Raw genomic sequence first — 14,194 nt, 5'->3', positions numbered from 1 at the left:
AATTTGGGACATTTTTTTTCCCATTTTTTTCTTTTTCTTCCTATTGAGATGCCACCTAATAGAAACAAAAAAATTATATGTCTTGAATGTGGAAGAGAATACACACGTAAAGATGCGTCAAGACATCGAAAGCACTGTGACGTTTTAAAGTGTTCCAATTGTAACTTTTATACATTTAGCAGCGAGGACCTTACTAATCATATCAAGAAGAAGCAGTGTCAATATAATGTTAAAGTGTGTGCTCGGCAGTCTCAAAAAACACTCCAACAGAAGGTAAAATTGATATATTTTAAAGAAAAACATAGTAGTAAATAGATTGAATAAAAATTTTTCACCTTGTCTGAAAAGTCCATACACTATATTTGAAATTTTTTTAGTAAAAATTTTACAGTTTTTTGTCCTTATTCTTGTTCTGTCATATTCAAAGGTTCTGATTGATGGTAAAACCAGCAACAATCGAGTTCAAATTGTCGTGAAACTTTCGACGGAAATCAATCCGAAAATCTTTAACCTACAGTAAAAACTCCATTGGTTGCAAGCTTGCGGAGATATTGTTGCGATAAATTTGTAGTAAAAGTGAATCACATACGCTAAGGAGTGCTTAAGTATTTGTTGAAAAACTATAAAAAACTGGATATTTATAAAAATATTGATTTATTGAAAGGTTTTACCTAGTAACCATTTTAAAGTTTTCCTTGCTTAGTGATTGTAAGAGTAATCATAGAATAGTGCGTAGCAGATATTGGGGATTGATTTACTAAGAATTATTGTTTTCTTTTGCTTTTTTGTCTACGATTCAGAAAAAAAATTGATAGCTGTCCTGGAAAATGTATCTTCTGCTAACATTTGAAAATTTCAAGATAATAATATACATCATTCTCAACCAAAAATTTACTTCAAAACAGAAATTCAGAGTTGAAACAGCAATATAAATATATCAAGTAGAGAAAATCCTTTAAAGACGTTTAGCAAAGGATTCATGGTATTCATTCAGCTTCGGATTGTTGCATTTTTCCATCAAAAGCTCAATTTTCAAATAAAATTTTTTGTTCAAATTGGATTAATTTGATAGATAGAAGATGAAGCAGAAACTGAGAAAATGAGATAGAAACTCAATTTAATTCATTAGGAGTTTTGAGATAACTTTACTAAAATTTAGATTATAAACCATATTTTGAGAAAAACTCCAACATAAAAAGTGTCAAAGGTTGGTATTTATGTGTAATTCGTTAGAAAAGTTTGTTATCCTTTGATATATAAGGTATTTTTTTATGAAAAATCAGATGTTTTGAGGATAGTTTTTGTAAAGTAAACTCAATCCGACATCTTTTGGAAGAAGATACTTAAAGCATAAAGCAAAAACAGCTTTCAAAATCTACATTTCATTATTTTTTTAAACTATAGTTTTTTTTGCAAAATAAAAATCCGAAAATTACACAATTGTTCCAGTTTGCACCTTGATTTCCTTTGCTAAATCAATTTTTTGAGACGCGCTCTTTTAGAAGTTTTTAGATAATGTAGATGTTAGGAACTAGGTTCCCTTGCGTATTTCCGGAGGTTTTCAGAATATAACTAATAGAGCTGCTCCTAGTTTGTTCTTAAATTGAAAAAAATACATTTATATTCTCCTTTTTTACATGTTTTTTTTTAATGTTTTAACCAGCACCGATTCTTTCTCACTTCAATATTTTTGAGGAGACTTCCCTTTTAAATAAGAAAAAAAACCTATTTAATATTTATTTTGCAAGAAAAAATCGATAGTTATTGACCAAAAAATTGTAATTTTGCTGAAATAATTTACTGTACCGCCTATCAAGGGAACCTTGAGGAAGACATTTACAATTTTTATCGTAATAATCAGACGGTTTCAGTTCCAATTTCATCTTTACCAGCTAATTGTTCATTCAATTGATACTATTTTCCTCCAAAATTCTCCAGTTCTGACTAAATTTTGTTGCAAAGTGTGTTCAATAGCGAAAACATGCAATAAGCAGAAAGCAGGAATAACCTTAAAACAGAGCATTTCTAGAGAAAAACATAAAAAAATGACTTTTTTTCCAGAAAAATGATAGGTATTGATCCCATAAGTTGTATTTTTGCTTAAATAGTTTATAGCACCTAACAAGGGAAACTTGAGGAAGACATTTACAATTTTTATCGTAATAATCAGACGGTATCAGTTCTAATTTCATCTCTGCTAGCAAATTGTTCGTTCGATTGATACTATTTTCTCCCTAAATTCTCCAGTTCTGACTAAATTTTCTTGCAAAGTGTGTTAAATAGCGGAATCATGTATTAAGCAGAAGGTAAGAATAACCTTTAAGAATAGACCATTTCCTCGCAAAATTGTGAAATTATGTTGCAGAAGCAACAGAGAGATAATCATCAGTTATGAAGAAGATTTTGAATTTGAGCAAATATCGAATAAATTTTTAAGAAAAATTTATCTCGTTTTTAGTCAATTTTAGCTATTAACTGTTCATTTTTCATCATTGATCTGAAATTCTGTACTATTAAGGTGAATAACTTCTCTGAGTTTGTAATTTTTGTACAAATTTGGGTTAATCATTGATCAAAAATCTAGAAATTTTATGGAATATTGCTCTTAATGTTCATTTGTATTGAGAGTCCTATTTCAATTCTCCCTGAATTGGACAAAAAATTAGTTAAATATCCAATTAAAAGGTTGTAAATGGAAAATTTTTGATAAATTTGAATAATTTTTATTTTATTTTCTTAAAAATTACGGTTATTTTCACTATCTTCCACAAGTTTCAATTTCAATTCAGCTTTTATGAGCTTTCTTGTTAATGTTGAGAGCACTATATAACCCGCTTTGTTACTCAAACAAGGCTTAAATTTATCGTATTTCAATTTTTTGTGAGAAAAATTTGGAAAATTCCATATGTCTATTCAAAGTTTTGTATCAGTGTCTCAACATGATGCCAATTGAAATACAATTTGAGCTTAATTTTAAACTCTTAACGTATTTACTTTTCTTTCAATTAGATCAAAAGCAACAAAAAACTAGCCAAAATCTTGATATTTTTGCAGTTATTTCCAAAAACTTGCAGTTTGTTCCAAAAACTTGAAATTTTTGCAATTTTTTCCAAAATTTTTTAAGGTTTCAGTAGGTCTCAGCATAGTTTAAGCTAGATTGAGTACAGTTTCAAAAAAAGGATCATCTAATAAAATAGTTATTAAGTCAAATTATATTAAATCATATCGTGTTTTGAAGTTTTTTGAAAAAATATCAATTTTTTTATAAGCATTTCCAAATTTTTGCACATCTTACCATGGACTTACCATGAACCAATAAACATATTCTCTTCATTGCACATTCTACATGTAACACTCAAGAATTACATAACGCATGCCGAGATTTTCGCGAAAAAACTAGACATTTCCACACAAAATCCAAAAATACCGTTTTTCTTACTATTTTCTTACCATCACACTGAAACCTTACCATTCCCTATCTTAATACGTTGGGAAATCTATTCCCTATGTTAATACAAGGAATTTCTAATCCTTATACATAGGGATATCTATACACTATCTTAATACATGGGAAATCTAAACACCATCTTAAAACATGGTAAGATCGGGCGCCAAAAATTTTTCTGAAACTTACCATCTGATACCTACCATCTTAATACATGGGAAACCTATTCCCTACCTTAATACATTGTAGACTCTATACCCAATCTTAACACATAGCTGGGTGACCGGATACTCAATAGCCTATCTTAATACATGGGGGTCACCCACCAACCCCCACTCTCCCTCACCCTTCTACTACTGAGCAGTTTCGGATATAAAATACGCCGTCTGTTCGTCACACTGTCTTATTTTTGGCCGATTAGATTTGTGCAACTTTTTAGTCTACTGCCAATTTTGATTTTATATTCCCTGTTCTCACTAGATCCAGCGATATACTGGCCTTTTGCAAAGGTAGAGGAAAGAAAAAAAGTAACACTTTTTTCAAAGACACAATAGAATATTTCATAAAATGTGGATATGAGATAACTGATTGAAATTGAAGATCATATACTCCTATCTGAAAACGATAAAAATTTTACTCTATTTTAAGCCGGAAAAAACTTGAATCAGAAACGTTTAAGCTGAAAAACCAAAAAAAATCCTTCAAACGAATTTGGAGCAACAAGCCGCAAAAACTAGGATGTGCTTGGCATCATATGGTTTGCAGCTTACATCGATTTTTATACTCAGGCATGTTCCAAAAAAGTTACTGTAAATGAAGTTTTCCAGATTTTTTGGTACTGTTGGTATAAATCGACTGTTTCAAAAGTTTAGAAGTAACATCTGCCACCAATTTGCATTGTTGAAAACCGCCTATGTCGTGGATTTTGAGCGATTTAGTTGACAGTAAATTTTCTATTAGCCTCAACCTAAAAAAAACCTAAATAACCTCCAAATGCATTCTCACTATCAGACCAAAAAGGTTTTCCATCTTTTCGGAGGACCATAGACAATCATTAGACTCTCAACTAGCTTGGTTTCATGTGGTTTTTGTCTGCAATGTTTTTTGTTCAAGTTATGATCCAAACGTCACTGAAAGTGAAGTTGTCCATCAAAGAACTTGAATTATCACGAAAATGAAATAACAATTTTAGCAAACAGTGCCTTAAATTATAGAATATTTCGAAAAACGAAGTTTAGACACTCTTATTTCTTTCAGAGACAAAGTACATTTATCAATCGTGCTCAAAATGTAGTGATTAAAACGAGTTGTTCTTTATGATACACGGGAAAGAGTTTATGAGATATCAAATCAATGGGAAACACTGACTTTCTTGCAGTTGGCTCAGCAATATATCCGAAAGGCAACAGCTCTGGATTGTCAATTTCATGATCTAATTATTGAAGATTTTTCAGAATTTTAAAATTTTCGAATGATCAGCACTCAACCAAGGAAATGAAGAAATCAATGCGTCCAATAAATATGATACCATTAACGCCGATAGCTACGCAGTTCTCTTCGCCTGAGCATCGATTGCACGCACAGAAATTGATATAAAACTTTGAAACGTCACGGAAGAAGTTTTGCTGTCTGGATATGGCTCCCTGACTGATCTGACTTCATCTGTTTCTAATAAACAAAAATTATTTTTGAAAAAAAAAATGGTCGTTCAAGAAAAAATAGCCAAATTATGCCAATCTTCATGTATGATTGCTTTACTTAAAACCTTAAATCTGATATATCTGGTTGCAAGTATACTACAATGATTGATAGTTCCAGTAAATGTAGACAACAGGTAATGATTTGCATTTTCGAACATGGAAGCAGACGTTGTCCAAAGAGGCCCAATTAGTTCAGTTTGCCAGCCGAGATATTGGAGAAGGTGGTAATTTTAATGGCCAAAATTATCCCCTTTATTTTTTGTAACATACTTTTGCAAAATTCAAATAACAAGGCACCACAGAAGCGGCTGTGTTAATTAGTTTCGTTCAACGTTCTCATCGCAAGAAACAATTTATTAAGTTTTCGTGATCGCGCTTTAGGACTGACAGGGAAAAATGAGAAGTGAACAGACGACGCAAAATTTTCATTCGTTTGCCTTGAAAAGCGCGCGGTCTTCAAGCGATCGAACTGTTCTTTCGAATTCATGTGGCGTTTTGATTTGACTTATACGCTCGTTAGCATCAATTTTGGAACTCTGTGGCAATCTTGTACAAAGAAACCCAGTGAAGTTGTTCAAGAACTGATGCTTGGCATCAATAGGTGCAGTAAGAGACAATTGTGGTATTACGGAAAAAAATTTACTCGCCCTCAAAAATCCTTAAATTTTTTTTTCGTCATCTAAAACTTCATTTTTCTGATTTTTAGTTTCTCTCTATTTCTGTTCAGGGCTGCCTGTGAGGAATTCTAAAAAGACTCAGTTGTTTAAGTAACTATTTTAAAGTAATGAGAGTAATCATGCCGGTCATTTACTTTTTGCACCCATAGAATTCGTTACTCTTTCATGTTTAGAATGGCGTTTTTCGCTCTGAGATCCACTACAAAAAAATTGATTCGAATCGCAAAAAAAATCCCTGTGTCCGGTATCAATTCTGCAAAGATCTCTAAATTCAAATTCAAATTTTTCGAAAACTTTGAAATTGGGCTTTCCGCTACCATAATAAACATTTGCTAGAACCATATCATAGTTCGCTCGTTTGATCAGGGGCGAATCCAAAATGACTAACCACAGTTCCATAAGAATTGTACTTAAAAAGTCATTGAGTTTTGCTCCATCGCTCTTGATAATTATCCTTATAGGAACGCATTCTCTTTCAAAAACGAGCGGTTCTAAGAGAAATTCGTCATCGAATGACTTTTTGGCTGAGTACCTTATGGTTCTATCTGTTCTATGATTAAATTTTAGAGACTTTTAAGTTAGTTTTATGTAAACGATGTAACCCTTTCTGTGTTCCTCACTTAAGCTTTTGGAATCCACAAACAATTCCGGAATCCACAAACAGTTTTGGGCAGTACAGTGTTTTAGCTAATTGTCCATGGAGTCCAAAACAGCAAAGAAGGTAAAATCAATTGGCAAATTCGCTGATTCCGCGCCAAATCTGATTTTGGATGGTTGCGGAATCCACTTACAATTCGCAAAACATACAGTTGGCCTCGTAATATATGGGGAAATGTATGACTAGCGGTTTTGATAGCAAAAAAAAACTTGTATGATTAGCGGTTTTTCATATAGGAGATTTTGTCTGATTACCGGTTTTCTATGCATGGGAAACTGTATGGTGAGCGGTTTTCCATATATGGAAAGTTGCATGACAAGCCATTTTCCATACATAGTAATAAGTATAATTAGCGGTTTTCCGTATATGGGAAATGTATAATTAACGGTTTTCGATGCATAGGAAATTGTATGATAGGCGGTTTTCCATATAAGGGAAAAAATGTTACCGTTTTTTCCATACATGGTGGTTTGTAAGAATAGCGGTTTTCCATATATGGGATATCGTATGATTAGCGGTTTTACATATAAGAAAAATTAATGACTAATGGTTTTCAGTTCAAGAAAAACTGTATGATTACCGTTTTTTCATATATAAGAACTCTTATGATTAGTGGTTTTCCATATATACGACACTATCTAAGTGTTTTTCCATAGATGGTAGTTTAAAAGAATATCGGCTTTCCATATAAGGGGTACCGTATGACTAGCGGTTTTATATAAAAGAAAAATTGTATGACTAGCGATTTTCAGTTCAAGAGAAACTGTATGGTTACCGTTTTTTCATACATAAGAACTCATGATTACCGCTTTTCCATATATACGACACCACCTAGGCGTTTTTCCAAATATGGTAGTTTAAAAAGAATAGCGGTATTCCATAAGTGGGGTATCGTATGAGTAGCGGTTTTATATACGGAAAAATGTATGATTCGCGGTTTTCCAGTTTTGAGAAGGTGTACGATTGCCGATTTTTCATATATACGAACTTGTATGTTTAGTGGCTTTTCATATTTGGGAAATTGTATGAGTGGCAGTTTTCCATGTATGGGATGATTAGCAGTTTTCCACCGGGGATTATGCCTTATTAAGTATAAGTTTCATTAGACCCTTAACTTGTTTGCCTGATTAGACCTCACATGTTTGGCGGTGAGTGCCAGCTGTTCACTCCATTCTAATTTGTTCATGCCCACCGGGTATCCACTGAAGCTCTCCCTGTTCCGGTCCCTCCACTTGAGTCCATTCCGCCACCTGTTGTGCGAGTTCAGGGCACGTCTCCTCTGCTGATATGTGAGGCCATCCGGTCCAATATCTGCTTCAGTAGCTAAAAAGTTGAATACTCATATTAGCTCCCACCAATTCGTAATTGAAGCATTGAGATGGGGCCAGTACAAACAGTTATATAGAGCAAAAGTGGCGCAAAGTGCTTTTAGACATTCTGGAACCTGATCTAAACTACATTTTATGATTGGATAATTTAGATATTTTACCAATGTAAAGTATTTAATATTAACCAATCATGATCCATCTAACTAACAACCCACTTATTTGTAAGTGCTGAAGTTACTTGTAATTTCAGCACCAGAGAGATTTGAATTTAACTTAGAAATTAGTTGGACTCTCCCGAGCACTTCAGCAGCCGAAATAAACCAGTATACCCTAGATCTATTGAGCCTAGCAGAGACTAGTTAAACAACCTGAGACTAGATAGTATAAGAGTAAGATTAGGATCGGTATTAGACTAAGAAGTTGCACGAATCTATCCGGCCGAAAATAAGATAGCGTGACGAGCAGACGGTGTACCCTATCCGAAATTACTCTATGAGTTAACCAACTCGAGCCTAACTCATCTGGTGCGACCATAAGTCTCGAACAAGACCTTAATAGCTTAGAATTAACCAAAATAGATTAGAAATTAGACAAAAACATTTACAAAATGTTATACGACAATAATTTAATCGAAATGTCTCTACGACTCAATAGATCAGAGCCAATATTCCGAACCATAACAGAACTACCCGGAATTGGAAGAAGACCTCGAACCAGAGACGACATACGACAAAGTAGAAACTTGCCATATAGCTATATGATAGTTAGGCAAAAACCAGAACAAACTTTTATATTTAGAATACTACTGGCAATGAATTTAGATTTTCATTTGCAAACATAAAACCTTGAAGTTAATCTTCAAAATCATTTCAGGCGCTAAACAAAATTATTAATATACAATAACGATTGATAAAAAGATCTAAGATCGTTTTCCTAAAACTCTGCAGTAATATACAAAACATGTTTGAAAAATATTTATTGAAAAATAAAAAATAAAAATTAGTAGCATGACAATAAATGGTTAGTAATCATAAATCATCCTGTTGTTCCAGCTCCATCACCTAAAACATAACAGCAATCATAAACCCACTAATATCATCAAAACACTAAATCTTTCCTTTACACACATTTAAAATTTTATTAAAACTTAAATTCAGCTAATTTTAAAACCAGATCATCAAGGCTTATCCTTGGATCTTAAATCATTTTCTACTTAATTTAATTTCAAATTTGATCATCAAGGCTTATCCTTGGATCAAACAGAACAACTTTGTTCTCCCCCACCCACTTAATTAGTGTCTAACGACCTCAAACGTCGATTCACTACCCAACCCTTTCTAAAGACCTAAGACTAATAGAAATTTTTAAACAAAACTAATCATTCAAATTAGGATAAATAGTGAAGAACTTCGGTTATTCATCCTTCACTTGACCCCCCCTCTTACCAGACCCAGGATAAATCTTAGACTTAGTAAGTTTAAAATAGTATCTAACGAACTACTCGCGTTCTAATTATACCTGAACCTTGTGGATCGATTTACTATTCTCCAACCCTTGAACACAATCACTACCCCTAAGTAAGATTAAGTAAGTTAACACCTTAACTTATACTAGCCACGAGAAAGTAAAAAATCATTCTTCGGAATCGATATACTTTTCTCTCCAACCCTGAACAAACAGACCCAGGTTAAGCTAACCAAAAAATCGTAAGAACTAACAGTTTAAGAAAATAGAAACCATTTAACAACCTTTTGCATCCGTCATCCTAAACCTTATGTCATTTAAAAACCTAGGAAATAAACAAACAATCGTTTTACACAATTGTGAAATAGATAACAAAAAATACGATCTTGTAATCACACCTCATACACAAACAGTTGGATACATTCGAACAAAACGACAAACACTAAAAAGAAAAATAATAACGAAACAAAGACAAATAACACGAGCAAGATTTTCAAAAAATCGAAACGCATTTTCAGAATCAGAAACCAACAGTTTAGACGAACTTTACAAACTAAAAGAATCAATAGATAAAAATTGCCCACTTCACGATCAATTATATTTCTCTGACTCAGAAACAACTTCAAATTCATCAAAAAGAGGAAAAAGAAGAATAAAAAAGCAGTATAAACACAAACCAGTACATTTATACAATTGGAATCAACCAATTCGACACATTAATAATTACATATTAACAGTCATCGAACGAAAAAATGAGCTCAACGCACACCCCAGGTGAAGAAAGTCCAGATGATGATGAAATCTTTCCTTTTATAGTAGATGCAACCACTGATAGAGGACAGCATATATTTTGCAAAAATTTACTATTAAATTTATTTGAACCCGGAATCAGTCCATGTAAAACAGAGTTCCCAGATGTAAAAATCAAAAGACAAATCATAGACCACTACTTAAAAGATATATGCAACATAACACAACAGTATGGAATCTACTCCATAGAATTCACCTCACCAAACCATAATAATAGAAAATATACAATTCAAACAGACGATCTTGATTTAGAATTTTCAAAAGTTTTTTCAGAATATATAAAAAGCATCCAATATCATAACTCACAAAGAGCAAACTCCATATTCACCAATGAAGTTTTCGCAATAATATATAGTTATATTTCGATATTAGAAAACGAAATCCCAATAACAAATGTCTCACCGACAGAAACATCTAAACATTTGAAAGTACGACATGAAATCACACTACTCTCTAGTTATTTAAACATCATTAAAGAAAATTTCACGAAAGACGACGTTTCACAACATACAAAACACGATCTACAAAAAATTTTGGCATGGTTCATAATAGATTATTTCACACACAATATTGATTTAATTGCACAAGCAAGAAAAAATTTTAGACCCCAAAACTCGAACGATGATACCGCTATCACAGAACAATCAGATTATGTTTGGGACCCCGAATGGTCTCATCCCGCATTTATAAGCTTCCCACAAACAATCTCAAGTCAAGCAATAAGTACGATATCTTACATAAGAGATTATGTAAAAGTAATACCATTAACCATTGATGCAACACCATTAAACTATAATACATTTTTGCCCGATACACAAAATAATAGTTTAAACTCTACAGTTATACACAATGAAAACCTCAATGGAACTAGGAATCTTACTCAACAAGATATCCAGACACCATCACACTTCATAAATGAAGAAATTGTACACACAACAACTACACAACAAAGTATTTCACCAATACGCCCAAATTTAACAACACCAAGAAATACAAATCCTTCACAAACACAGGTAACCTTACAATCAACCGTTAAACCTTCGGTTGCCCCTAAATATTCACATATGGATTACCAAACATACAGACCCATGACAATACCATCAAAAACACGCAAAACATTCACTAGAAACAACTTTACAGACCATAATTATAATTATACACATCCCTCAAAAACATATAACCAACCACAAAGAAATTTTAACCAATATACAAGATCTCGAAATTGGGATAACCCAATGACCCAACCTAATTCAATAAATTTCAAAACAAATCCTCCACAGGATCACAGTGAAAATTACCCATTTTTTCAACAAAATAAAAATAAAAAACAAACATCTTATCAAATGGATTATTTATCCTCAGATGATGATTTCTTACAACCAGATATATTTGCACCAAATACTCAAGAATATCGTAGACAAGGAATACAGAGAACACGTACAAATCATAGAAATTTTTCTCCACAACCAATAGATGCACAACATCAACAACCAATTCAACAACAAAATCTAATTAATACACAATCTTTTCAACCAATTCAACAACAAAATCCAATGACTGCACACTCGTATCAACCATCACAAATGCAAAATGAAATACCACTCCCATATTATCTCCAACAACATGAAATAACAAGAAACCAACTTTCAAATTTTTCTCAAATGCCAAATGCAGCAGAATCATTACAAATGACAATGAATCCATACCTTATGGGTGGATCATCAATAACATCAAACAAACCTTTAATGGTTTTCACAGGAACAGACCCTGAATACTCTGTAGAAGATTATTTAAATGCAGTAACAGCAAACCTGATTTTAAACATTGGACCTGAACCAATTAATACGCCACTACATCAAAATTGGATACATCGACGCACAGCGTTAATACAAACAACCTTAGATGGCGCAGCCCAAAAATGGTTTTCAGTACTACCTCTAGAAATAAAATCAAACTGGAAAAGGTTTACACAAGAATTTTCAAAAATGTTTGACTCCGAAAGAAACAAACAACAACAAAGAGTTTTATGTAATGAAATTCGCAGATTACCAAACGAAACCATCAAGCAAATAGCAGTACGAATCGAAACACTAGTTCGAAAAGCATATTCATTAAATACACATGACTATAAAAACACAAAGATGACAGAAATCTTAATGATGACCTTAACACCACAATTAAGGAAAATAGCAATAAAAAAGAGAGCATCCCATCCTTCTTCAATTCGAGAACCCGATTTAGATTTTCGAAAACTAGTAGACAAATTAGAACAAGCAGAAATCACGATGAAACTAGAAGAAACGGAAAATCTGAAATTACAATACGTTAACAGAATTGAAACGACTCCCACTAATATTAATAATATACAGGAATCAGAGACAGACCTCGTTGAAAAAATCACTGAAATACTCAATATTTACGAAAAGAACCCAAACTTTAAAGGCAAACCATCTTTCAAAAAATGGTGTAATTATTGCCGACGATACGGACATAGTATTTCCGAATGTAGACAAAAACAGCAAGACAATCAAAATAAACCTCAAAAATATAAAGAACCAAATAAATCATTCTATCAATACATGAAAAAAGATCAAAATCTACCGAACAAAACAGTCTACAGCAACAACAGTTCAGGAAAACCACTCCCGAACAATACAAATTATACAAGAAATCAATCACCATATAACTCAAGTTATAGAGGAAGATCACCAGAACGAAGAAACACGAATAATTCATCACAAAATCACTACAATAGACCAAATAGTCGAAATAACTACTCCAGATCAAATTCAAATACACAACGATTTGTTTCTAGATCTAATTCCCAATCAAGAAATAACTACTATCCAAACAACCAATCACGAAATTCATCATACAATAGGAATAGAAACTACTCCTATAATCGAAATAGAAGTTATTCAAACAACCGAAACCAGAATTACCCGAACAATCAATCAAGGAATAACTCATATAATAGATCGAACTATAACAGACCAAACAATAATTACCAAAACAGATCGCGAAATAATTCACAAAATCGACACTCAAGTTATAATAATCGTTATAGAAATTATTCCCAATCACCACACCGGAATAATAATAACTATAATAATTCTAATAATCGCCACAGAAGTAGTACACCTAAACATCAAAGACAAATCAATCAAGTACAATCTAATCCAGAAACAACATCAGACCCTCCAGGTATTGATGACACAGTAACTGATACGTTACAACTCAATCAAATAAACTGTACATCATCAGATTCAGAAAGTGATACTGAAAACACTCTTTCTATCAATATGATAAAAGTCGAAAATGACTATGAATCTGTCATATATGAACAACCCTTTTCATCACACATATATGAAAATCAATCAGAATTTCTTCAAAATTATTACACTACACCCATAAATTCCACACCAACGACACAAGAAACAAATGAGATTAACACTACAAATCAAACCAATAAAAATACCAAAACAAAATGCTTGAATACAAACCACATTTATCAAAATATACAAAAAGAACAACCCAAAGAAAAAATTTGGACAATACCATTTCTCTTAGAAAGCCCAAGAAATAAAGAATTTCAACCACCAGACCTTGAAATAGATTTTTTAATTGATTCAGGAGCAGAATCAAACATAATAAACATCCCCACATGGAATGAAATAAAAACCTTACACCCAAAGCTAACACCTCTTGAAACCTCCACCAAACTAGCAACAGCACAAGGATCAACATTGATAAACTACGGAAAAATCCAATTATTTCTCCTCCCCACCAGAACAATGGAACAAAGCAAAATTTTAAATAAGCCATTTAAACAAATATTCCATATCACTGACATTAAATATAATATCATTGGAATACCATTTATTTTGAAGTATATACCAACAATTAACATACTAAATAGTAAAATATTAATCAAAGATAAATATACAAAAACAAAAGAAACATCCTTAACATTTTTTCAAAGATTAAATAAACAACCACCATTCTTTTCAAAATTCTACCCGATATTTAACCAACAAAGAAAACACCTAAAACCACTATCAGGAAATATCTATAATTTTTCAATCAAACAAGTTCACCAATATGATAAAGAA

General features: G+C 32.4%; 3 protein-coding genes across 3 annotated transcripts in view; all 3 read right to left on the bottom strand.

Annotated features, from left to right (window-relative positions):
* LOC134842597 (Golgi SNAP receptor complex member 1-like) overlaps positions 1-14,194 on the bottom strand; it is a 290,244-nt gene that overhangs the window by 142,181 nt on the left and 133,869 nt on the right. The window lies entirely within an intron of this gene.
* Positions 1-14,194, bottom strand: part of LOC134842596 (spermatogenesis-associated protein 7 homolog) — a 532,288-nt gene that overhangs the window by 384,229 nt on the left and 133,865 nt on the right. The gene's annotated exons all lie outside the window — the stretch shown is intronic.
* LOC134842710 (venom allergen 5-like) overlaps positions 1-14,194 on the bottom strand; it is a 75,520-nt gene that overhangs the window by 43,249 nt on the left and 18,077 nt on the right. Inside the window, exon 2 of the mRNA XM_063859168.1 lies at positions 7,619-7,803. Within this exon, the coding sequence (XP_063715238.1) occupies positions 7,619-7,803 (185 nt within the window). The remainder of the gene's footprint in view (positions 1-7,618; positions 7,804-14,194) is intronic.

Source organism: Symsagittifera roscoffensis, chromosome 3 (assembly GCF_963678635.1).
Source record: "Symsagittifera roscoffensis chromosome 3, txSymRosc1.1, whole genome shotgun sequence".
NCBI classification, from domain to species: domain Eukaryota; kingdom Metazoa; phylum Xenacoelomorpha; order Acoela; family Convolutidae; genus Symsagittifera; species Symsagittifera roscoffensis.
This window is presented reverse-complemented; position numbering and strand designations above follow the sequence as displayed.